The sequence below is a fragment of the Nerophis lumbriciformis genome, linkage group LG03 (genome assembly GCF_033978685.3).
Source record: "Nerophis lumbriciformis linkage group LG03, RoL_Nlum_v2.1, whole genome shotgun sequence".
Taxonomy (NCBI): domain Eukaryota; kingdom Metazoa; phylum Chordata; class Actinopteri; order Syngnathiformes; family Syngnathidae; genus Nerophis; species Nerophis lumbriciformis.
The window spans coordinates 65,426,702-65,453,989 of NC_084550.2; the positions used below are offsets into that span (position 1 = coordinate 65,426,702).

The following is a 27,288-nucleotide window of genomic DNA, read 5'->3' on the forward strand; positions in this document are numbered from 1 at the left end:
AATGCATAAAAACAGAAACATATGTTCTTGTCTTGTAAAAAGATTGTGACTGATAGACAAAATTATTTTAAAAGTGCAGTTGCCACTGACGTATGGGGAAAAAAATAGTTTTTACCACTGTGACCTATATTGTGGATCAGTTTGTGCAAAGTGACAAAACCACCCAAGTCATAAAGAGGAAATGTGCTGCATTGGTGGGTGCGACAAAAACAAATGATGTTGCTGAGACGACTTACTTGTCATTGTTGGCTCTCTGCAGAGCTCCACCTCTCAGAGAACACAGACAGCAATCCTGGCGCAAGAAACAAAATGTTTGTTGAAAAGTTTAACTGGACTCAAGAGCTGATAATCTACCCTTGAAGTTACACAATTATTCACATTTACATAAAACTGTAAAACATCTATATACTCCAGAAGAAAAGCTGTCCTCTGTAGTGAAAATGTGTGTTTTGCAAGTCAGGGCTATTAAATATTTGTTCCTAAAATATGTAACTGACAAAAGAACTGTCCACAGCAAAGGACACTGGTTCTCAGGAGGTTATACTGCAATTACAGAGCAAAACTTCCCTTGGAATGAGTGCATTGAACCATACATGAGACACACACTGGAGTTCAAATGTGTGCAAATACTGGGCAAAATTCCAGGATTGTTCTACAAAAGACTGACAGGAATGCTGATAACAACAGATAAGATAAATCCCACAAACAATATAAGGAACAATGTTTTGAAAAACAACCCAACACAAAGGAAGGGAACCCTCCCAGTGTCAAAATGGGAGGTCCAAAACCAAGTTTATTTTGAAGTGAGAAAAAGCCAAATGCTGCGTGTTTATTGTGCTTTTTGCAACATACTGAGAACCAACAATTCAAGGGGATGCTCATGAAGTCAGCAGTGTTTTTTTCCTTCTTGTTTCAATATTTAGTGCATTTACAAAAAAAAAAATGGTATATGGTCTGCATTTATATAGCTTTAGATGGCAACACCGGGATTACTGGGTTACAGTATTTAACAAATAGGACACAACAACCTTGCTGTGTTTTACAGCAGCTTGCCAGTAGACAAAATAACGTGTAAATAATTGAAATCCCGGTAAACAAACCTCAGAAGTGGCATCAGCTTTGCAGCGAGCACACAGCCAGTCCTTCTGCTCCACTTCTTCCTTGGATACGCCATAGCAACCTGAGCAGGAGTCCCACACAAACATATTTGAATGGCTTTTGCTACACAGTTCTCGATCCTCTGTGTAGAGAGTCTTGGCCCAACAAGGAGCTTATGCTTGTATCTTCACTATGGATGTCCTGATCCAGGTTTTTGCACTTCCGATCCGATACCGATATTGTTTTTGCACTTCCGATCCGATACCGATACTGACCGATACCGATACTGACCGATAATGGCCTATCCGAGCATGTATTAAAGTTTAAAGTTATTTAGCCTACTTAGTTGTCAGAATCATGTTGAAAAGGGTTTTAGTACTCTTGATAACAACTAGCCAGCTGAATTAGGTGAGTTTGAATAATACACAATGGTTGTAACAAGAAACTGACCTGTTTATTCAAGGATAAACACAAAATAGACAGAATTATACATGACAAACAGAAATGGCATCATTGAAACAAGGGCTGGGCGATATGGCCTTTTTTTAATATTGCGATATTTTAAGGCCATATTGCGATACACGATATATATCTCGATATTTTGCCTTAGCCTTGAATGAACACTTGATGCATATAATCACAGCAGTATGATGATTCTGTGTGTTTTGATTGATTGATTGAGACTTTTAGTAGTAGGTTGCACAGTGAAGTACATATTCCGTACAATTTACCACTAAATGGTAACACCCGAATAAGTTTTTCAACTTGTTTAAATCGGGGTCCACTTAAATTGATTCATGATACAGATATATACTATCAGATATATACTATCATCATAATACAGTCATCACACAAGATAATCACATTGAATTATTTACATTATTTATAATCCAGGGTGTGGAGGGGGGCGCCGGATGTAAGTGTCAAAAAGACAGCCAAAAGAGTTTGATATGAGAATAAATCTAAAGTTAAAATATAGGGTAGAAATGCATCCATTTGCAGGAAATGTAGTCTTGATTTTCAACATTTTCTTTTAAGGCTTGCATGTCTACATTAAAACATTCTTCTTCATACTGCATTAATATATGCTACTTTTAAACTTTCATGCAGAGAAGGAAATCACAACTAAAAAAATCACTAATTTTTTCATACGGTGTTGATCTGGAAATTTTTGCCTCGGCATTTTGATGGTGTGGACGTGTGGCACCGAATGGAGAGAAGCGTCTCGACAGACGTTATAATATTTGAACAATGATGACGAAAACTGTTTTCTCTGTCGTGTCGGTGTGTCGAAAATTGTTATGCGCTTACTTTTTTATTTGATTTTGTGCGTGGCATATAATTGCTATGCGCAGAGGACGTTTAAACAGTGCGCAATTGCACAAGCGTGCACCTTAGAGAGAACGTTGGTCACACGGCTGCGCTAGCATCACAGCTAACGTTAGCCATGCTGCTACCTCTCTGCTCGGGGAGGGCTTATAGGTATGTGACGTATGACGTGACAGTATGTGACGTGTGTAAGAAGGTGCGCTTGCTGTCTGTGAGAAGCACAGACACAGAAAAGAGTGAGAAGAGCCTGTCGTGTAATGCCAGCAGCTAAAAGCAACTGCGTTAGAATCCATAGACCTGTGTATGTGTTGAAGGTGTGCTGGAAAATGCGGAACGGAAATTAGAGGGAGCAGCAGAAAAGTGGAATGTACTATTTAAATAGGTGCGTTGGAAAACACGGAGCGGAGTTTTTTTTAACTGGATCTGGATCGGCATTTTCCCATGCCTTGCCGATACGCATTATTTTGCAAATGTCGGCGGCCGATCCGATCCAAATATCGGATCGGGACATCCATAATCTTCACCCACACTTCAATAATATTTTCACGATGAACCTCAAGTGTCTCGCAGTATAAAATAGCAGCTGACAGAAATAAAAATGTGTGATAAAAAAAAAGCTTACTTGTGTGTACGCGGACGCAGCACTGAGAACAGCTGACCAGCCGGCTGGTGCCGTCCTCTGTGATATGAGGGTTGGAGAGTTGGCCCTTCCCGCTCTCACTGGCCTTGGTGGTATCATTATGCGTGTTAAAACACATTTCAGGAATGAGTGGTTTGGACCAATGGTAACCTTGACGGAACACCAATGTCAAAGTGGAACTCCCGTCACTGGCCTCAGACTAAAAGAAATGTAGAATTATAGTAAAGTCATATTCCAAACGTTTGAAAGTCAGCCTGTGAAACGCACCCATATTCCGATCATACAAGATGAATCACAAACAAAGTTTCTAGGAATATGACGATTGTACTGGTAATTAAATGTTTACCTGATGGAAAGGCGTCAAGCATGCAGCTTAGGCTATGTCCACACACACTGTATTTGTATATCTCAAATATCTTTCAAATACCCTTTCAAGTTGTTTGACAATATTTGTCCACACAATTTAAACATCTTGAAGACAAACTTTACCAAATTTAGGTATGCCGTTGGAAATAAAATGCAGCCACTTTGTTATCAAGCATGCACACATTTTCATAGAAAATTTGTTGTAATAAATACAAGTCTGTTGTGGTATTTCTGACTAAAACATATACAGCATAACATTCTGACAGAGAAAAAGCATTAACAAGGAATTGGCTGACATTACCAGATACAGTGCATAGGGAAAGCATTCGTAGCGCTTCACTTTTTCCGCATTGTTATGTTACAGCCTTATTTTCTAAAATGGAATGAATTTAATTTGGTCCTCAAAATTTTACACACAATACCTTATAATGACAATGTGAACACGTATATATTTTTTTAGAGATATTTGCAAATGTATTGAAAATAAATTAAGAAATCACATGTACCGTACATAAGTATTAGAGATGCGCGGATAGGCAATTATTTCATCCGCAACCGCATCACAAAAGTCGTCAACCATCCGCATCCACCCGAACTAACATTTAATCAAAACCGCAACCGCCCGTTGTTATATATCTAATATAGACGATGCAAGGCATTAGTGAGGTTATAAAGCTTTTGCCTGTTAAAGAAAGGAGACTGATCCAATGGAGCAGAGACATTCAATGCGTGCCACGCTGTCACGGCCCAGACGCACACCAGTGCGCAATCATCTGGGAGCCGCGCTGAGCGCACCTCCAAGCGCGCTCGCGCCACTCAAACTGCTGCAGGCAGCTGCGTTCTATCTTGTTTTAACATCCTGTGGCACTCTTCTGGGATCACGGCGGACGAAACTGCTCATGCTCAGGGTGTTTGTGGAGGTTCGGGGTTTTGCACAAATGTGATGCACCATGTTAGATGTCCCGGTTTTGTGACTGTCGTAGACATAAACAGCGTCGCAGCTCTTGCAAATCACGTAGCCAGCATTACTATCATCCTGATTTACAACCTCATAAAAACGAGTCCACGCTGAACTTTTCTGGCCTTTTTTTCCCCTGGTCTTTAGTATTCCCTTTTTTAGTTTGTCACGTACCACGTTTGCTGCCGGCGTTGCCATCTCTTTTTTTTTTCTTCTTCTGTTGTGGCATATGCTGCAGGTGCCTGCTCGTTTTTCGTATGTGGGTAACAACATTTAACTATGTATATATATTTCCGAATTGGTTTAACTGCCACCCGCCTGAATCTATTTAAAATCTAATTTTTTTTAATTTCAACCGCCCGACCCGCGGATAAAATCAGATTTTTTTTTATTTCAACCGCCCGACCCGCAAACCGCGCATCTCTAATAAGTATTCAATGGTAAATGGGTTATACTTGTATAGCGCTTTTCCACCTTCAAGGTACTCAAAGCGCTTTGACACTATTTCCACATTCACCCATTCACACACTGATGGCGGGAGATGCCATGCAAGGCCCTAACCACGACCTATCAGGAGCAAGGGTGAAGTGTCTTGCTCAAGGACACAACGGACGTGACGAGGTTGGTAGAAGGTGGGGATTGAACCAGGAGCCCTCAGGTTGCTGGCACAGCCACTCTCCCAACCGCGCCACGCCGTCCCGTATTCGCCGTATTGTATTCAAAGCATCAACCGGATTTTTACCTGGAAACAAGAATAGATTTGTACCTCAGGAATGTCACGAGGCACAAACTTGGGGATGGGTCCAGAAAAAAAATGCTGCCTTGAAGGTCCCAATAAGTGGCCTCCATCATCCGTAAATGAAAGATTTTTATAACTACCAGGACTTCCTAGAGCGGGATGTCCGTCTGAACTGAACGATCGAGGGAGAAGGGCTTTAGTCAGGGAAGTGACAAAGAAGCCCATGGTCACTCTGTCAGATCTACAGCATTACTTCCCTCATACTTGCCAACCTTGAGACCTTCGAATTCGGGAGATTGAGGGGGGCGGGGTTGAGGTGGGCGGTGTTGAGGAGGTGGGGTTGGGGGGGATGGGGTTTGGTGGTAGCGGGGTTGTATATTGTAGCCCGAAAGAGTTAGGGATGCAAGGGATTCTGGGTATTTGTTCTGTTGTGTTTATATTGTGTTACGGTGCGGATGTTCTCCCGAAATGTGTTTGTCATTCTTGTTTGGTGTGGGTGCACAGTGTGGCGCATATTTGTAACAGTGTTAAATTTGTTTATACGACCACCCTCAGAGTGACCTGTATGGCTGTTGATCAAGTATGTCTTGCAGTCACTTTCGTGTGTATGCAGAAGCCGCATACAACATGTGACTGGGCCGGCAAGCTGTTTGTATGGTGAAAAAGCGGACGCGTCGACAGGTTGTAGAGGACGCTAAAGGCAGTTCCATCACGGTACGCCCTTAATATTGTTGTCCGGGTGAAAATCGGGAGAATGGTTGCCCCGGGAGATTTTCAGGAGGGGCACTGAAATTCGGGAGTCTCCCGGAAAAATCGGGAGGGTTGGCAAGTATGACTTCCCTTACCGCCCAGATTCGTGAGATCTTGTAAAAGTCTGCGCGGTTTCATTGCACGACGGAGCCGCAACAGAATGCCGGTGGGGATTGCCCAACTGTGGATGGCGGTGCTGTTCTGTGGCGGTTTCGCTTAGCAGCCATTCTGCATCCAGCAGAATGGCTGCTAAGGACAACCGCATTCACACCATGTGATTTCTTAGTTTTTTTATTTTAATAAAATTGCAAAAATCTTTGTTAAAAATGTTTTCACATTGTCATTATGGGGTATAGTGTGTGGAGTTTTGAAGACGAAAATGAATGTATTCCATTTTGGATTAAGGTGGTAACATAACAAAATATGGAAAAAGTGAAGCGCTGTCAACACTTTCCGTATGCACTGTAAGTGCGCACACCATGTGATCATAGACTAAATAAAACCCTGACACTGACTATCATCTACAGGTCAAAATAGAAGATACATTTCTGCAACTTGTTTTTAAAAGTCGTCACTATTTTGTGGTATTAGTGTACTCGTATTAACTCCGATTTGAGGGAAAAATGGGTTAAGGGAATTCCTGTAACAATAAACCAAAGTTATTTTCAAAAGTCACGCCTCAATAGGTCACATGACAGATAAGCCTAAAAATAAGCAGACTCTTCAATGTCATGTCAAATGGGAGCTTAGACTTATGAAGATACAGTTTAATAGTCAGTCTGCTGGGTATTGCTGCCTGACACACCGCTACCTGTGTTCTAACAAGTTGTACATCCCCCCGCTACTGTGCATGTGTATATTATGGAAACCTGTTTTAAATGTTTTAAGAGTGTGCAATTTATTTGAATATGTAGCTAACTGATGGCCTAGTACAGGGGTCGGCAACCTTTACCAGTCAAAGAGCCATTTTGACCAGTTTCACAAATTATAGATAACAATGGCAGCCGCAAAAACTTTTGAAATTTTAAATGAAATAACACTGCATACTAAGTTTTTTTTTGCTTTGTGTTATGTATAAACCAGGGGTCTCAGACACGCTGCCCACACCTTTATATGGAATTTATAATCTGGTGTGGCACGCGAGATTTATATGAATAGCGCTTGTCAGCGTCATGCGTGCCGTGATGGTACAGCATATAGCACCCGCTACAACCAGCGTGCCTGATCAGCCACATGTTGTATGGGGCTTCCGCTTGCTCACATAGGTGACAGCAAGGCATACTTACTCAACAACCACACAGGTTACACTGACGGTGGCGGTATTAAAAAAAACTTTAACACTCTTACTAATAATGCGCCACACTGTGAACCCACACCAAACAAGAATGACAAACAAATTTCGGGAGAACATCTGCACCGTAGCACAACATAAACACAACAGGACAAATACCCAGAATCCCATGCAGCCCTCAACCGACGCACAGAGAGGGGGGGGAGGGGGGGTTGATGTGTGAGGGAGCAGGGTTGGGGTGGGGGCGGGGTTTGGTGGTAGCAGGAGTGTATAATGTAGCCCGGAAGAGTTAGGGCTGCATGGGATTCTGGGTGTTTGTTCTGTTGTGTTTATGTTGTGTTAAGGTGCAGATGTTCTTCCGAAATGTGTTTGTCATTCTTGTTTGGTTTTGGTTCAAAGTGTGGCGCATTATTAGTAAGAGTGTTAAAGTTGTTTTATATGACCACCGTCAGTGTAACCTGTGTGGCTGTTGACCAAGTATGCCTTGCTGTCACGTACGTGTACAAGCAAAAGATGTATTTTGTATAACAAGTGTTGGGCTGGCACTCTGTTAATACAGATTGTAGAGGGCGCCAAATGTTGTATCATCATGGCACGCCCTTATTATAGCCTCAAGGGTGAAAATCGGTGAATATTAATCAGGGGAGTTTTCTGCGAGAGGCACTGAAATCCGGAAATCTCACGGGAAAATTGGGGGGTTCAGCAAGTAAGCTGCTGAGCCGCATCAGAGTAATCAAAGAGCCGCATGCGGCTCCAAAGCCGCGGGTTGCCGACCCCTGGCCTAGTACATAATGCAATATACGATGATTTGGCATGTTTACATAAATATCATAGCCAAATAAATCATTACTGTCATGGTAATAGATTATCCATCTATCCATTTTCTACCACTTGTCCCTTTTGGGATTGCGGGGGGTGCTGGAGGCTATCTCAGCTGCATTCAGGCGGAAAGTGGTGTACACCCTGGACAAGTCGCCGCCTCATGGCAGGGCCAACACAGATAGACAGACAACATTTATACTCACATTCACACATTAGGGTCAATTTAGCGTTGCCAAACAACCTATCCCCAGGTGCATGTTTTTGGGGGTGGGAGTAAGCCGGAGTACCCACGCAGTCACGGGGAGAACATGCAAACTCCACAAAGAAAGATCCCAAGCCCGGGATTGAACTCAGGACAACTCAGGACCTTAGTATTGTGAGCCACATGCACTAACCCCTGTACCACACTGCTGCTCTAAATAGATTGTATGTAGTGTAAAACCCATCCATCCATTTTCTACCGCTTGTCCCTTTCGGGGTGACGGGGGGTGCTGGAGCCTATCTCAGCTGCACACGGGCGGTAGGCGGGGTACACCCTGGACAAGTCGCCACCTCATCGCAGGGCCAACACAGGTAGACAACATTCACACTCACATTCACACACTAGGGTCAATTTAGTGTTGCCAATCAACCTATCCCCAGGTGCATGTCTTTGGAGGTGGGAGGAAGCCAGAGTACCCGGAGGGAACCCACGCAGTCACGGGGAGAACATGCCTACTCCACACAGAAAGATCCTGAAAACATTCTTCTTAGATAGCTAAATACACTAATAGTTGGATTTACTCGACTCACATGAAATATTCCTTCAAAATGGTATGCATAGTTAAAACATTTTAAAAAGGTGTCCTAACAGTTCAATGCACATGTGCTCATTGTTATTACACACATGCACAGTTGTGTTATGTAGCAAAAATTGATAGGAATGCACATCTTGTCAGAACACCGGTGCCAATATTGTTTTTATATTCTAGGTATGAATCAGTGATCCATGACAAGGGAAACAAATGATGGATCTCACCTGATGGTGAGTGTGGAAAAGCAGGCATATGGAGCAGTAAGGAGCCTGTTCACCCATTCTCTTGTTGTACTCCCACTCCACCTGGGGGTTTATAGGCCGACACTGCCACAGTTGCTTGAGCGGCTTTGCCCATTCCTCTTTCTCCTCTTGCTCAATTTCCTTATCGACATATAGCTCTATAGGACCAAAGACATTGGAGATGAGGTGTGGAAAAGAGATATACAAACTAGGGATGTCCCGATCCGATATTAATATCGGAAATCAGTCCGATATTAGCCAAAAAAGTGAATATCGGATTTTATCGGACTGAATCTAAAAACTCCGATATAAGCGCTCCGATATAAGCTGTCCATTTACCGCTGCAGCACGTCTATAATAGGTGACTCTGGTTTGATCACACTCCAACACAGTAGGTGGCGGCAATGCCCCTTAATTAACGTTGGTGCCGGCCGCGGAAGAAGAGCGTCTCTGATCCAGCATGCACAGCCCACGTGATCACAACAACGACAACGCGTGTGCTTGCAGCAAAGTGTGTGGAAGTATTTTAACCTAAACTCGGACAAAGACGTTGCCGCTAAATGCAATATTTGTCAGGCGCAAGTGTCCCGTGGAGGGACAGAACCGGGAAGGTTCAATACAAGCAACCTCATCGCACATTTGAAATAACACCACAAAAAAGTACATGAGGATTTTCGCGAGAGCAGCAAGGCGAAGCAACAAACCTCTGGCTCGCTTCAGCAACCCACGCTGGCCGAAAGCTTTGCAAGACGTGACAAGCTACCACGGGACAGCAAAAAGGCAATGGCCATAACAGAAAAGATAGCCCAGTTTATTGTGCTTGATGACCAGCCCTTGTCAGTGGTGAGTACCGGTAATGTCGGGTTTAAACGCTTAATGGAGCACCTCGAACCTCGCTAGACAAAACTATACCCCAGATAGTCAGCACTGACTGATTATTATTTGTTTTATGCTCTTGTTATTAGAGTGATATGTTTATTGTGTTTACACTATTCTTCAGTGAAGTCTAAGAGTAAGTACTACATTGTTTTGGGCACAGTCAGTCAGTGAAACTGGAGCTGTGAACTCTTAACTTAGAGCAGTTGGACAGTGGACAATATTGTGTTGTTTTTGTCCCTTCCCACAGTTGTTGCCAACATATGCTGACAGTAAAAAAAATAACTGAAGTGAACTTGAATTGTTTGCACTTTAAAACGTTTTTTTTTTTAAATTTAATTTATTTAAGTTATTTTTCAGGGTCTACTAATTTATTTTTTATTTATTCTATTCAATTGTATAATTATGTTGGTATTAGTGGTTATTTTGCACTTTAAATATAACATTTTGTTTTCATTGGATTTGTTGAGGTAATACTCTTATGTTGAAGGTTAAAATTTATGTAACCAATTGGTTAATAATAAATGGGTCAGTCTTTCCTGTACCTACTCTTGCTGACTATTGTTTTCTGTTTTGTTTTAAAACTACAACATCAGTAACAGTAACATCACTTTATCAAGCATTTTCTAACATTCCACACAACAAAATAAGGAATAAATATATGTATGATTCGTGCCTATATCGTATCGTATTGATATCGGTATCGGCCAATACTCAAGGCTACAATATCGGTATCGTATCGGAAGTGAAAAAGTTGTATCGGGACATCCCTAATACAAACAGAGAAATAATCATTTAGGATTAAGCAGGTAACTTAGATTTTAAACGAATAAAACAATCATTAATTTTTGCTCACCATCCTCGCTGTATATCTCTCTGAAGAGAGGGTGGTGGCGTGGAAGCTTCCTGAGCTGGGCATGCTGCTGTTGCTCACTGTTGACTGACATGCAGTAGGACTGTTCTTCTGACACCTAGTGGTAATAAAGAATACTTAGCAAGACAGTACTCTCCTCTGCACAAAAAACTCATTACCCCAATGGATGGGACACACTGGCTAGGCAACACAGTCAAGAAGAACAGCCCAGCAAAACTGCTTATAAGCCATTACTATGAGCTTTGTGCTGGTATTAATTTATATTAAAAAAGATATATCTTAGTACTTACATAATAATCCTCAGCCCTCACTTTTACTTGCATTGGCTGTTTGACTGGAATCATGCTTTTCAAGATGACAATGCCACCATCTGTGAGAGGGCATTGGCCATCCTGTTTGGAACAGGATGATTACAATTCAACATTACTGGCAAATTAGTTATTGTGTTTCTTGCCATGCTCGTCAATTTGTAATTATGCCATGCTGGAGAGATGAACGGGATAGAGCTAGCACAGAACCGTCATAATCTATTTTGTCAAGACACAAGATTAGTAGATTACATTCATTTTTCTTGTTTAAAGGGGAACATTATCACCAGACCTATGTAAGCGTCAATATATACCTTGATGTTGCAGAAAAAAAGACCATATATTTTTTTTACCGATTTCCGAACTCTAAATGGGTGAATTTTGGCGAATTAAACGCCTTTCTAATATTCGCTCACATCGGGAAGCAATCCGCCATTTTCTCAAACACATTACAAACACCGAGTCAAATCAGCTCTGTTATTTTCCGTTTTTTCGACTGTTTGCCGTACCTTGGAGACATCATGCCTTGTCGGTGTGTTGTCGGAGGGTGTAACAACACGAACAGGGACGATTCAAGTTGCACCAGTGACCCAAAGATGTGAAAGTGGCAAGAAATTGGACGTTTGTTCCGCACACTTTACCGACGAAAGCTATGCTACGACAGAGATGGCAAGAATGTGTGGATATCCTGCGACACTCAAAGCAGATGCATTTCCAACGATAAAGTCAAAGAAATCTGCCGCCAGACCCCCAGGAAAAGAGAGCGGATGAGGGTATGTCTACAGAATATATTAATTGATGAAAACTGGGCTGTCTGCACTCTCAAAGTGCATGTTGTTGCCAAATGTATTTCACATGCTGTAAACCTAGTTCATAGTTGTTAGTTTCCTTTAATGCCAAACAAACACATACCAATCGTTGGTTAGAAGGTGATCGCCGAATTCGTCCTCGCTTTCTCCCGTGTCACGTTGGCTGTCGTGTCGTTTGTCGGTTTCGCTTGCATACGGTTCAAACCGATATGGCTCAATAGCTTCAGTTTCTTCTTCAATTTCGTTTTCGCTACCTGCCTCCACACTACAACCATCCGTTTCAATACATGCGTGATCTGTTGAATCGCTTAAGCCGCTGAAATCCGAGTCTGAATCCGAGCTTATGTCGCTATACCTTGCTGTTCTAGCCGCCATGTTTGTTTGTATCGGCATCACTATGTGACGTCACAGGAAAATGGACGGGTGTATATAACGATGGTTAAAATCAGGCACTTTGAAGCTTTTTTTTTTTAGGGATATTGCGTGATGGGTAAAATTTTGAAAAAAACTTCGAAAAATAAAATAAGCCACTGGGAACTGATTTTTAATGGTTTTAACCCTTCTGAAATTGTGATAATGATCCCCTTTAAAAAAGCGTAGCTAAAACAGTTTTAGTTGATTTGTTTGCCATGCAAGCCACAAGGAAAATAGAAAAAATTGTACTCTAATTGTTGTTGCATGCGGTTGTCCTAAATGATATTCCAGAAAGAATTGAATAAAAATGCATACCTTTCTTTCATGTATTTTGTGGATCTCAGTGTATTGCGGTATACTGTTAGGCTCATCTTTGGCCTTCACCACTGCATCCTGAACAGCAACAGTAACTGAAACACTGTGTTTGTTCGCATCTTGGTCATTTTCCACAGACCGTTCAGTTACACTGGTGAGAAACACTGTAGATTCTAGCCTTGGTTCAATGCTTCCACTGCACGGTGACTGAGATGCAGACTGGACTTGTGTGTGCGACGGCACGGTGCCTCCGATCACAAGAAGAGGGGGCTGATGCTCTTTGGCATAGCTGTGCACCTGCAGCTGGGTAGGAAGCTGCTGTTTTTCCCGGGGATACGTGTGCACTTTCAAGATGTCATTTTGAGTGACTGTCCGATGAAATAGCAAGCTGGCCACACCCATTTTACGGACAGGCTGCGCCTCTGCAGGTGACAGGTGACTGTTTTGAGGCTGGGAAGGAAAGGCAGGCGAACGAGTCTTGGAGTACTGAGGCGACCGGACCGCGTTTCTGTGAAACGGATCCATCAAAGTGAGCTTGGTTGGTGTGACGACCAACTTCGGTGGGCCTGTTAATAAAATCAGTGGTATTAGTATTTAATCAGTCATAAATAAAAATAAGAAGTTCAAATGAATGCCTTTAGAAACATGAAAGAAAAGTTTGTCATTTGTAAACACTTAAAGTAAACTACGCTTCTAAGACCATGTACAGGTGGTAAGGAGATATTACCTTTATTTCTCTTCCCATCTTGCGGCATAGTACGTGGTGGCAAAAGGTTTAGCCTGGGGCGCTTCGCATACAGCACCATATCCCCGTTTTCGTCATCCTCATCTTTGGGCACAACCTCCTTGGGCAGCTCCAGACACACCCTGTGTCTCTTGGTCTCAATTCTTTGAGGAGGGCTGAAGATAGTTAACATTGAGACATTTAGAGAAGTTGGCACACTTGGAAGAAGCTGGTAATTGCAACAAAAAGGTGAAATATAGCCTAGGGATGTCCCGATCCAGGTTTTTGCACTTCCGATCCGATACCGATATTGTTTTTGCACTTCCGATCCGATACCGATACTGACCGATACCGATACTGACCGATAATGGCCTATCCGAGCATGTATTAAAGTTTAAAGTTATTTAGCCTACTTAGTTGTCAGAATCATGTTGAAAAGGGTTTTAGTACTCTTGATAACAACTAGCCAGCTGAATTAGGGGAGTTTGAATAATACACAATGGTTGGTAACAAGAAACTGACCTGTTTATTCAAGGATAAACACAAAATAGACAGAATTATACATGACAAACAGAAATGGCATCATTGAAACAAGGGCTGTGCGATATGGCCTTTTTTTAATATTGCGATATTTTAAGACCATATTGCGATACACGATATATATCTCGATATTTTGCCTTAGCCTTGAATGAACACTCGATGCATATAATCACAGCAGTATGATGATTCTGTGTGTTTTGATTGATTGATTGAGATTTTTATTAGTAGGTTGCACAGTGAAGTACATATTCCGTACAATTGACCACTAAATGGTAACACCCCAATAAGTTTTTCAACTTGTTTAAGTCGGGGTCCACTTAAATTGATTCATGATACAGATATATACTATCAGATATATACTATCATCATAATACAGTCATCACACAAGATAATCACATTGAATTATTTATAATCCAGGGTATGGAGGGGGGCGCCTGATGTAAGTGTCAAAAAGACAGCTAAAAGAGTTTGATATGAGAATAAATCTAAAGTTAAAATATAGGGTAGAAATGCATCCATTTGTAGGAAATGTAGTCTTGATTTTCAACATTTTCTTTTAAGGCTTGCATGTCTACATTAAAACATTCTTCTTCATACTGCATTAATATATGCTACTTTTAAACTTTCATGCAGAGAAGGAAATCACAACTAAAAAAATCACTAATTTTTTCATACGGTGTTGATCTGGAAATTTTTGCCTCGGCATTTTGATGGTGTGGACGTGTGGCACCGAACGGAGATAAGCGTCTCGACAGACGTTATAATATTTGAACAATGATGACGAAAACTGTTTTCTCTGTCGTGTCGGTGTGTCGAAAATTCCATCCATCCATCCATCTTCTTCCGCTTATCCGAGGTCGGGTCGCGGGGGCAGCAGCCTAAGCAGGGAAGCCCAGACTTCCCTCTCCCCAGCCACTTCGTCAAGCTCCTCCCGGGGGATCCCGAGGCGTTCCCAGGCCAGCCGGGAGACATAGTCTTCCCAACGTGTCCTGGGTCTTCCTCGTGGCCTCCTACCGGTCGGACATGCCCTAAACACCTCCTTAGGGAGGCGCTCGGGTGGCATCCTGACCAGATGCCCGAACCACCTCATCTGGCTCCTCTCGATGCGGAGGAGCAGCGGCTTTACTTTGAGCTCCCCCCAGATGACAGAGCTTCTCACCCTATCTCTAAGGGAGAGCCCCGCCACCCGGCGGAGGAAACTCATTTCGGCCGCTTGTACCCGTGATCTTGTCCTTTCGGTCATAACCCAAAGCTCATGACCATAGGTGAGGATGGGAACGTAGATCGACCGGTAAATTGAGAGCTTTGCCTTCCGGCTCAGCTCCTTCTTCACCACAACGGATCGATACAGCGTCCGCATTACTGAAGACGCCGCACCGATCCGCCTGTCGATCTCACGATCCACTCTTCCCTCACTCGTGAACAAGACTCCGAGGTACTTGAACTCCTCCACTTGGGGCAAGATCTCCTCCCCAACCCGGAGATGGCACTCCACCCTTTTCCGGGCGAGAACCATGGACTCGGACTTGGAGGTGCTGATTCTCATCCCAGTCGCTTCACACTCAGCTGCGAACCGATCCAGTGAGAGCTGAAGATCCTGGCCAGATGAAGCCATCAGGACCAAATCATCTGCAAAAAGCAGAGACCTAATCCTGCAGCCACCAAACCGGATCCCCTCAACGCCTTGACTGCGCCTAGAAATTCTGTCCATAAAAGTTATGAACAGAATCGGTGACAAAGGGCAGCCTTGGCGGAGTCCAACCCTCACCGGAAACGTGTCCGACTTACTGCCGGCAATGCGAACCAAGCTCTGACACTGATCATACAGGGAGCGGACCGCCACAATCAGACAGTCCGAAACCCCATACTCTCTGAGCACTCCCCACAGGACTTCCCGAGGGACACGGTCGAATGCCTTCTCCAAGTCCACAAAGCACATGTAGACTGGTTGGGCAAACTCCCATGCACCCTCAAGGACCCTGCCGAGAGTATAGAGCTGGTCCACAGTTCCACGACCAGGACGAAAACCACACTGTTCCTCCTGAATCCGAGGTTCGACTATCCGGCGTAGCCTCCTCTCCAGTACACCTGAATAGACCTTACCGGGAAGGCTGAGGAGTGTGATCCCACGATAGTTAGAACACACCCTCCGGTTCCCCTTTTTAAAGAGAGGAACCACCACCCCGGTCTGCCAATCCAGAGGTACTGCCCCCGATGTCCACGCGATGCTGCAGAGCTCTCTTCTTCTTCTTTCTTTCTCTTTCTTGTCAACCAAGACAGCCCTACAGCATCCAGAGCCTTAAGGAACTCCGGGCGGATCTCATCCACCCCCGGGGCCTTGCCACCGAGGAGCTTTTTAACTACCTCAGCAACCTCAGCCCCAGAAATAGGAGAGCCCACCACAGATTCCTCAGGCACTGCTTCCTCATAGGAAGACGTGTTGGTGGGATTGAGGAGGTCTTCGAAGTATTCCCTCCACCGATCCACAACTTCCGCAGTCGAGGTCAGCAGAACACCATCCGCACCATACACGGTGTTGATAGTGCACTGCTTCCCCTTCCTGAGGCGGTGGATGGTGGTCCAGAATCGCTTCGAAGCCGTCCGGAAGTCGTTTTCCATGGCTTCCCCGAACTCCTCCCATGTCCGAGTTTTTGCCTCCGCGACCGCTGAAGCCGCACACCGCTTGGCCTGTCGGTACCTGTCCGCTGCCTCAGGAGTCCCATGAGCCAAAAGAACCCGATAGGACTCCTTCTTCAGCTTGACGGCATCCCTCACCGCCGGTGTCCACCAACGGGTTCTAGGATTACCGCCACGACAGGCACCAACTACCTTGCGGCCACAGCTCCAATCAGCCGCCTCGACAATAGAGGTGCGGAACATGGTCCACTCGGACTCAATGTCCAGCACCTCCCTCGTGACATGTTCAAAGTTCTTCCGGAGGTGGGAATTGAAACTCTCTCTGACAGGAGACTCTGCCAGACGTTCCCAGCAAACCCTCACAATGCGTTTGGGCCTGCCAGGTCTGTCCGGCATCCTCCCCCACCATCGCAGCCAACTCACCACCAGGTGGTGATCGGTAGAAAGCTCCGCCCCTCTCTTCACCCGAGTGTCCAAAACATGAGGCCTCAAATCCGATGACACAACTACAAAGTCGATCATAGAACTGCGGCCTAGGGTGTCCTGGTGCCAAGTGCACATATGGACACCCTTATGCTTGAACATAGTGTTCGTTATGGACAATCCGTGACGTGTCGAAAATTGTTATGCGCTTATTTTTTTATTTGATTTTGTGCGTGGCATATAATTGCTATGCGCAGAGGACGTTTAAACAGTGCGCAATTGCACAAGCGCGCACCTGAGAGGGAACGTTGGTCACACGGCTGCGCTAGCATCACAGCTAACGTTAGCCATGCTGCTACCTCTCTGCTCGGGGAGGGCTTATACGTATGTGACGTATGACGTGACAGTATGTGATGTGTGTAAGAAGGTGCGCTTGCTGTCTGTGAGAGGGAGACACAGAAAAGAGTGAGAAGAGCCTGTCGTGTAATGCCAGCAGCTAAAAGCAACTGCGTGAGAATCCACAGACCTGTGGATGTGTTGAAGGTGTGCTGGAAAATGCGGAACGGAAATTATAGGGAGCAGCAGAAAAGTGGAATGTACTATTTAAATAGGTGCGTTGGAAAACACGGAGCGGAGTTTGTTTTTTTAACTGGATCTGGATTGGCATTTTCCCATGCCTTGCCGATATGCATTTTTTTGCAAATATCGGCGGCCGATCCGATCCAAATATCGGATCGGGACATCCCTAATATAGCCACACCTTTTTGTTGCAAGGTTTAGCTATGTCCCACCATGTGCAGCCCTTTCATACACTTGTGATTAAGGGCACTTTGATTGATTGATTAATACCAGACAACTCTGGTCATGCCGCGCTCATTAAATATGCATGGTGGTCACACTAATGGGTAATGGGTAATGGGTAATAGGCGGCATTTTGCCTTCCTCAAGAAAAATGCCCTATGCTTGGTTGTTTTCGGCTGTACGAACCGTTCAAATCGCGAAAAAGATAAAAGTTTCTTCAGAGTTCCTCGAGAGGTAATCAAGAAGGGCGGAAGAGTGCAATATTTTACAAAACGATGATGAAAAAAGTAGCACGCACTGCTGTCCTGGTGAATACTTTGTTAAAGGTTTGTTTGATATACTTTTAACGTTTACTGTTTCCCATTTAAGTACTATCTTGATATTATTTGTGTTTATTAAAACACATTTTTGCTACAAGCGCCAACTCGGTGAGTCTAAATAAAAGAATCATAAATGAAGTTTCCAGCAAATACAAAGTTGACATCTATAGTTGTAGTTTGATAATGTAACCCATATGGAAATATGGTGTCACATATATATTCTCCTATTATTAATTTCTAATCTATGGTGTGCCAAAGTCACTTTGGTCACTTAAAAAATGTTAAAATTGATTTGTCAAAGTCATGTGGTCACTACAGGTTTAAATTAATGATGCATGCACGCAGCACGTTATTCACATGTTGGCCTGTAGAGGTCGCATGCACCTTTGTCATTCCCGGCATTCCTTCACTGAAGTCCCAGTGAAGGCACGAGTCATATCGTTGTGTTGCAAAGACAAGGTTTATACGTTAAAATACTTGTCACTTTTCAAACCGAGTGTTGGAAAAGCAGCATAAGATAGCCTGGTCCCAGTGGGAGTTGGATTGCTATGTTTTGTGCTGCTGGGAACTCCAATTGGTTTTTTTGTATGATCCTGAAGTCTGGTTCCAAGCTGGACTTGAGTTATGATGGCGAGCCAGTCCCAGTGAGTGAGAGTCTGCGGAGGGGGAGCATTTGGATGTGGTGTGGCCAGCTGCATCGGTCTCCACACTCTGCAGTGATCTATAACTGAACTGATCCACCATGAACTGATCCACCATCAGAGTCGCAAGTATCGAACCGAATCAGTATGGAATAACGGATTACAATAGAACTAAGGATTCCCAACCAAGGAATAAAGACAGTGTTCAATTCATTACTACCCGGGTAGATTTCATTTTTTGAAAGGACAATTTAAAAGGGACATTTCTTCTATTTTGCTACTTTTGAATTTTGCAACAGAGCTCTATTTTTATTTTATTTTTAAAGTTAAAAAGTTAAAGTACCAATGATTGTCACACACACACACACTAGGTGTGGCGAGATTATTCTCTGCATTTGACCCATCACCCTTGATCACCCCCTGGGAGGTGAGGGGAGCAGTGGGCAGCAGCGGTGGCCGCGCCAGGGAATCATTTTTGGTGATTTAACCCCCAATTCCAACCCTTGATGCTGAGTGCCAAGCAGGGAGGTAATGGGTCCCATTTTTATAGTCTTTGGTATGACTCGGCCGGGATTTGAACTCACAACCTACCGATCTCAGGGCGGACACTCTAACCACTAGGCCACTGAGTAGGTTTTGGGGGGTATTTTCAATTTAAAAAGCACACTGTTCATGTGTTATTGTTTATTATTGTGCAATAAATTTGCCAGCATTTGTTCTGTGGTCCACTAAGTACGTAACGTCTCATTGCGAGTCTCTCAATTATACAGCCAAGAACCTAGCAATCTTAATTGTTGTACTAACCTGCTATCCTACAGTAGGGGTGCTACAATAAAGACGAGGAAAAACCTGCATACTCTGTGTGCAACAGCAACAACAAACATGGCAGTAAACGCAAAGTTAAATCATTAATGCAACCTAAAGTAAGCAAAAACTATGCATATTTATCTGGGAAAGTCTTGATACTAATTTGCTTGACCCAGCCACACACAAATAAATTGTTGACCTCTATGCTTTTCCAAGTTTTCATCTGTTTTGTCGTGTAGAATGACGTCTGGAGCATAAGGTAGTAGATGTCTGGGAACGCGATCGACTGAAAATATTTGATATCACTCAACAAATCTTTTTTTTTTACCGTATAAAGTATAGAGATCTATTACATTGCATAGTTAGATTTTTATACTCGTATCTGCTTTTTACAAAAATATCTAGGCCAACACTATACAAATTGAACTAGGAAGTACTTAAGAAGTCAGTGTACAGCAATAAGGATTTATTGTCTATTGAAAATAACCTAACACAGTCATAAAAGTCAAGTGAGTATGAAGTTAATTGTGTCTTGCCTACAGTTAATGATGGTGGTGTTAATGTCATAGTCTAAGCTGCATTTCATTAAAAGAAAAAAACCTCCACTACTACATATGCAGAGAGATCGGCTTGTACGAAATAGTACCTTTACTATTGCAAAATACTACACAAACTCACACAAAACTAAACATCAAAAGGGTCATCAACTTTAAAAACTATCTTTTTCATGTTGTGAACCCCAATAACACAGACAACCAATCAACCACATGTGACAAACAGAACCACCCTAACTACTGCCTAAATATTTTATACATCCACAAAAAACATTTCAGCTCAAAAACACAAAAAATGCTTTGGAAGCTCACGCACACCCAAAATAGACGTTTTGCCCATGCCCCCCATAACTGGACGATTTATTCTGTCTTGTCTTCGCAGAAAAAACAACAATAGCAGTCCAGACATAAAACGTATACACACAAATTATCAGGACATTCAGCTCACCTCACTACAAATAGCTGGATTAGGATATGCCGGTAACAGTGCGTTGGCTTATGCTCTAGTTGTTTTTTGTGTTAAATTAGCATAAGGCAAGTGATGATTAGGGATGTCCCGATCCAGGTTTTTGCACTTCTGATCCAATACCAATATTGTTTTTGCATTTCCGATCCGATACCGATACTGACCGATACCGATACTGACCTATCCGAGCATGTATTAAAGTTTAAAGTTATTTAGCCTACTTAGTTGTCAGAATCATGTTGAAAAGGGTTTTAGTACTCTTGATAACAACTAGCCAGCTGAATTAGGGGAGTTTGAATAATACACAATGGTTGGTAACAAGAAACTGACCTGTTTATTCAAGGATAAACACAAAATAGACAAAATTATACATGACAAACAGAAATGGCATCATTGAACTAGGGCTGGGCGATGTGGCCTTTTTTTAATATTGCGATATTTTAAGGCCATATTGCGATACACAATATATATCTCGATATTTTGCCTTAGCCTTGAATGAACACTTGATGCATATAATCACAGCAGTATGATGATTCTATGTGTTTTGATTGATTGATTGAGACTTTTATTAGTAGGTTGCACAGTGAAGTACATATTCCGTACAATTGACCACTAAATGGTAACACCCGAATAAGTTTATCAACTTGTTTAAGTCGGGGTCCACTTAAATTGATTCATGATACAGATATATACTATCAGATATATACTATCATCATAATACAGTCATCACACAAGATAATCACATTGAATTATTTACATTATTTATAATCCAGGGTGTGGAGGGGGGGCGCCTGATGTAAGTGTCAAAAAGACAGCCAAAAGAGTTTGATATGAGAATAAATCTAAAGTTAAAATATAGGGTAGAAATGCACCCATTTGCAGGAAATGTAGTCTTGAAAATGTTCTTTCAAGGCTTGCATGTCTACATTAAAACATTCTTCTTCATACTGCATTAATATATGCTACTTTTAAACTTTCATGCAGAGAAGGAAATCACAACTAAAAAAATCACTAATTTTTTCATACGGTGTTGATGTGGAAATTTTTGCCTCTGCATTTTGATGGTGTGGACGTGTGGCACCGAATGGAGATAAGCGTCTCGACAGACGTCACAATATTTGAACAATGATGACGAAAACTGTTTTCTCTGTCGTGTCCGTGTGTCGAAAATTGTTATGCGCTTATTTTTTTATTTGATTTTGTGCGTGGCATAGATTTGCTTTGCGCAGAGGACTCTTAAACAGTGCGCAATTGCACAGGCGAGCACCTTAGAGGGAGCGTTGCTCGCACGGCTGCACTAGCATCACAGCTAACGTTAGCCATGCTGCTACCTCTCTGCTGGGAGAGGGCGTGTACGTATGTGACGTATGACGTGACAGTATGTGACGTATGTCGTGACAGTATGTGACGTGTGTAAGAAGGTGCACTTGCTGTCTGTGAGAGGGAGATACAGGAAAGAGTGAGAAGAGCCTGTCGTGTAATGCCAGCAGCTAAAAGCAACTGCGTGAGAATTGTGGATGTGTTGAAGGTGTGCTGGAAAATGCGGAACGGAAATTACGGAGCAGCAGAAAAGTGGAATGTATTATTTAAATCGGTGCGTTGGAAAACACGGACCGGAGTTTTTTTAAAAACTGGATCTGGATCGGCATTTTCCCATGCCTTGCCGATACGCATTTTTTGGCAAATATCGGCAGCCGATCCGATCCAAATATCGGATCGGGACATCCCTAGTGATGATAGTGGCAGTCCTAAGAAACGTGCAGGCAGTCTAGTACAAAGTTTGCTATAGTCAGAAAACAAATTACTTAGTAAATACACATCCTCCTGTCCTTCTCTCATCAGTGCAGTCGTATAGGGAGGAAAGTTGATGACAATTTTAAGGGCCCACAATGCCACACAGACAGGCAATGAATGGGGTAGAGGAGCCCACACAGATATTCTTTTAGGGGGCCCAGAATTCCTAGCAACTGCCATGCCTCTCATCCATCTCGTCAAAGTAAATGTGTTTAGGTATGAAGGACTGTACGCTACTACTGTAACTGTGATTTTGTTTTGTTTTTTGTAAATAATAGTGCAGAAAGCAAGACAGCGCCAACAAAAAGAGAACAGTAGGGAAGTTTCTTTACTTAATTATGTGAGATACTGTATATATGAGGAGTACACACATGTGTATGGGGAATAGACAAAGAATATTTTAAATAACATTACTAAGAAGTGTTCAAGAATACATTCACGGTATGTGACATACCTTTTCCGCACGCCATCATCATGACCGCTCTCCGTGCAGCAATTACTACTATTGCTGGTGACATTAAAGGAGTCACCCAAGAACTCCTTAGCCTCTGGAGTGGGCTGTGAGTGGTCAATGACCACGGTGTCCCGCCCTGCCAGCCACTGTTCATAGCGATCTGGCTGGAATTTCTTGACGAATACACTCATTGAAATCTTTACCATGTCCTTACGGCATGAGCACTAATAGGGGAAAGAACACGATATCAGTGGTTATGATGATGCAATTACTTATTTACATCAATCCAGACATAATTATTAGGCTAAACAACAATGGAGAACAATATGGTAATTTATGTTTAAGTTAGGTTTATTATTAAATAGTGGTTTTAAACAAAATCCTAAAGTGCAAATGAATATCGTCAAACTATTCTCACCAAATGTGCTTGCTTGCCATACTCTATCCATCGCTCAGTGGCAAAGTTGGTGGATTCCGCACAGTTGAAACCATGGTTGAAGCCAGCATGATAAGCATACGGAAAGGTAATCATGAACTCGCCAGCATCTTGAGTAATCTAACAGAGGAGAAATAATGACCACAAAAAAAATGAATGCAATGAATAATTAAGCACTCTGGAAAGTTAAATGAGCTATGGATACCTTTTCAAATGGAATGCCATATTTCTTCAATATTGAAGGGGATATCAGGGTCATCTTGTGCCTCAAAAAAGCTTCACAAGATTGAGCACTACCAGAAAAGAAACCTACAACAGAGATGCTGGATCACTTACAACTATAAACTATATACAAAAAGTTAGGGATATTAAGCTTTTGAATAAAATTTCCAGATGAATCTATAAACTACTGCACAATCTTTAACAGGTAAACTTAAAGCGGCTGTTTACAACTTGCTCAAAGTTACATAAAAAAAAAAAAAAAAAAAAAAAATATATATATATATATATAATACACCATTGGCAAGCTTTTTATCATTAGTGGTTTAACTGAACTCACACACACATATATATATATATATATATATATATATATATATATATATATATATATAAATGTGTGTGTATATATAACTTGTGTATATATATATATATATATATATACACACACAAGTTATATATACACACACATTTATATATATATATATATATATATATATATATATATATATATATATAAATAAATATATATATATACACACACATATATATATATACACATATGTGTGTATATATGTATAAGTGTGTATGTATGTATGTATGTGTATATATATATATATATATATACATACATACATACACACACACACACACACAGATATACACACATACATATACATACACACACATGTATACATATACATACATATAGACATACAGTATATATACATAATATATATAACATAAAATGTGTACACATAGATATATATATATGTGTGTGTACACACACACACACATATATATATATATATATATATATACACATACACATAATATATATAACAAAAATGTGTACACATATGTGCGCACACACACACAAACACACACACACATATATATATAACATAAAATGTGTACACATATATATATATATATATATATATATATATATATAATGCGCGCGCACACACACACACACACATAACATAAAATGTATGTATAAATAATGTGTAGACATATATATATATATATATATATGTGTGTACACACATATATATACATACATATATATATATATATACACATACCGTACATATATTATATATATTAGGGATGTCCCGATCCAGGTTTTTGCACTTCCGATCCGATACCGATATTGTTTTTGCACTTCCGATCCGATACCGACCGATACCGATACTGACCGATACTGGCCTATCCGAGCATGTATTAAAGTTTCAAGTTATTTAGCCTACCGTAATTTCCGGACTATAAGCCGCTACTTTTTCCCCTCGTTCTGGTCCCTGCGGCTTATGCAACGGTGCGGCTTTTCTACGGCTTACGGTAACCAGGGGCGCGCACTACCGAGGATGCGCGAGACCGAGGCAGACATCTGGCGCCAGGTAACGAGAGCAAAACAAAGAGTAGGAGAGCGTCAGCAATAGTTTGCGTGAAGGAAGTGTTCATGCAAACACCCTCAATATGGAAAACAAACGGAGAAGTGCATATGATGCTGCTTTTAAGTTAAAGGCAATCGATCTGGCTGATGAAGAGGACGGCATAACGGCTGACGAAGCCGGAGCCGTTGATTCCACTGACGAAGAGGAAGGTTTTGAGAGCGAGAACAAAGGAGAGAGAGTGGCTGACGACGCCATTTTGGACCTGTTCTTCTCCGACACCGACGAAGAGGATTTCGGTGGTTTTAGTACGCAGGAGGAAGACGATGACACAATGATTAAAGACTGACTTTTCATATACCGGTAGTAGGCTGGTTATTTTGATAACGTAAACGGCCGCGGTACTGCACTTTTACTGTCGTGTTACAGGCGAGCACTTTGTATTACTTTGCACCGTTGTATTATTTGTACTCTGCACGAATGCTGTTCGCCATGTCAAAGATGTCCCGACAATCCCCTCCGTGGTAGCAGGAACCCCTATATACTACGGTAATTACACATCAAAACGCCTGCGGCTTATAGTCGGGTGCGGCTTATATATGGAGCAATCTGTATTTTCCCCTAAATTTAGCTGGTGCGGCTTATAGTCAGATGCGCCTTATAGTCCGGAAATTACGGTACTTAGTTGTCAGAATCATGTTGAAAAGGGTTTTAGTACTCTTGATAACAACTAGCCATCTGAATTAGGGGAGTTTGAATAATACACAATGGTTGGTAACAAGAAACTGACCTGTTTATTCAAGGATAAACACAAAATAGACAAAATTACACATGACAAACAGAAATGGCATCATTGAACTAGGGCTGGGCGATATGGCCTTTTTTTAAATATTGCGATATTTTAAGGCCATATTGCGATACACAATATATATCTCGATATTTTGCCTTAGCCTTGAATGAACACTTAATGCATATAATCACAGCAGTATGATGATTCTATGTGTTTTGATTGATTGATTGAGACTTTTATTAGTAGGTTGCACAGTGAAGTACATATTCCGTACAATTGACCACTAAATTGTAACACCCGAATAAGTTGGGGTCCACTTAAATTGATTCATGATACAGATATATACTACCAGATATATACCATCATCATAATACAGTCATCACACAAGATAACCACATTGAATTATTTACATTATTTATAATCCAGGGTGTGGAGGGGGGCGCCGGATGTAAGTGTCAGAGTTTGATATGAGAATAAATCTAAAGTTAAAATATAGGGTAGAAATGCACCCATTTGCAGGAAATGTAGTCTTGATTTTCAAAATTTTCTTTCAAGGCTTGCATGTCTACATTAAAACATTCTTCTTCATACTGCATTAATATATGCTACTTTTAAACTTTCATGCAGAGAAGGAAATCACAACTAAAAAAATCACTAATTTTTTCATACGGTGTTGATGTGGAAATTTTTGTCTCGGCATTTTGATGGTGTGGACGTGTGGCACCGAATGGAGATAAGCGTCTCGATAGTTTAATGCATCCCCACTGGATGCATTAAACAATGCAACAAGGTTTTCCAAAATAAATCAACTCAAGTTATGGAAAAAATGCCAATATGGCACTACTATATTTATTATTAAAGTCACAAAGTGCATTATTTTTTTTAACATGCCTCAAAACAGCAGCTTGGAATTTGGGACATGCTCTCCCTGAAAGATCATGAGAGGAGGTTGAGGTGGGCGGGGTTGAGGTGGGGGTGGAGGGTTAGCGGGGGTGTATATTGTAGCTTCCAGGAAGAGTTAGTGCTGCAAGGGGTTCTGGGTATTTGTTCTGTTGTGTTTATGTTGTGTTACGGTGCGTATGTTCTCCCGAAATGTGTTTGTCATTCTTGTTTGGTGTGGGTTCACGGTGTGCCGCATATTTGTAACAGTGTTAAAGTTTTTAATACGGCCACCCTCAGTGTGAACTCTATGGCTGTTGACCAAGTATGATTGCATTCACTTGTGTGTGTGAAAAGCCGTAGATATTATGTGATTGGGCCGGCATGCAAAGGCAGTGCCTTTAAGGTTTATTGTCGCTCTGTACTTCTCCCCCCGTCCGTATACACAGCGGCGTTTTAAAAAGTCATAAATTACTTTTTGAAACCGATACCGAAAATTTCCGATATTACATTTTAAAGCATTTATCGGCCCAAATATATATATATATATATATATGTATATTAAGGCTGAAACGACGCGTCGACGTAGTCGACGTCATCGGTTACGTAAATACGTCGACGCCGTTTTTATGCTTCGACGCGTCGCATATTTACGTCACACTGCCGTCATGGCGGAGCGCAAAGCAGATGATGCGAGCGGTGCGAGCGAGGGAAAAAAAGCATGCCAAAAGTCGTGAAAAGTGTGGGAGTATTTCAATAAACGGCCTAATAATGTTGTAGCGGC

General features: G+C 41.9%; 1 protein-coding gene across 1 annotated transcript in view; it reads right to left on the reverse strand.

The window, feature by feature from the left end:
- Nucleotides 1–27,288, reverse strand: part of kdm4ab (lysine (K)-specific demethylase 4A, genome duplicate b) — an 80,697-nt gene that overhangs the window by 30,212 nt on the left and 23,197 nt on the right. The window contains exons 7-17 of the mRNA XM_061941343.2: nt 23,428–23,531; nt 23,205–23,342; nt 22,787–23,010; nt 13,353–13,525; nt 12,626–13,191; nt 11,070–11,171; nt 10,762–10,876; nt 9,012–9,187; nt 3,050–3,266; nt 1,101–1,180; nt 237–292 (exon numbers count right to left, since the gene is read on the reverse strand). Of these exons, the coding sequence (XP_061797327.2) occupies nt 237–292; nt 1,101–1,180; nt 3,050–3,266; nt 9,012–9,187; nt 10,762–10,876; nt 11,070–11,171; nt 12,626–13,191; nt 13,353–13,525; nt 22,787–23,010; nt 23,205–23,342; nt 23,428–23,531 (1,951 nt within the window). The remainder of the gene's footprint in view (nt 1–236; nt 293–1,100; nt 1,181–3,049; nt 3,267–9,011; nt 9,188–10,761; nt 10,877–11,069; nt 11,172–12,625; nt 13,192–13,352; nt 13,526–22,786; nt 23,011–23,204; nt 23,343–23,427; nt 23,532–27,288) is intronic.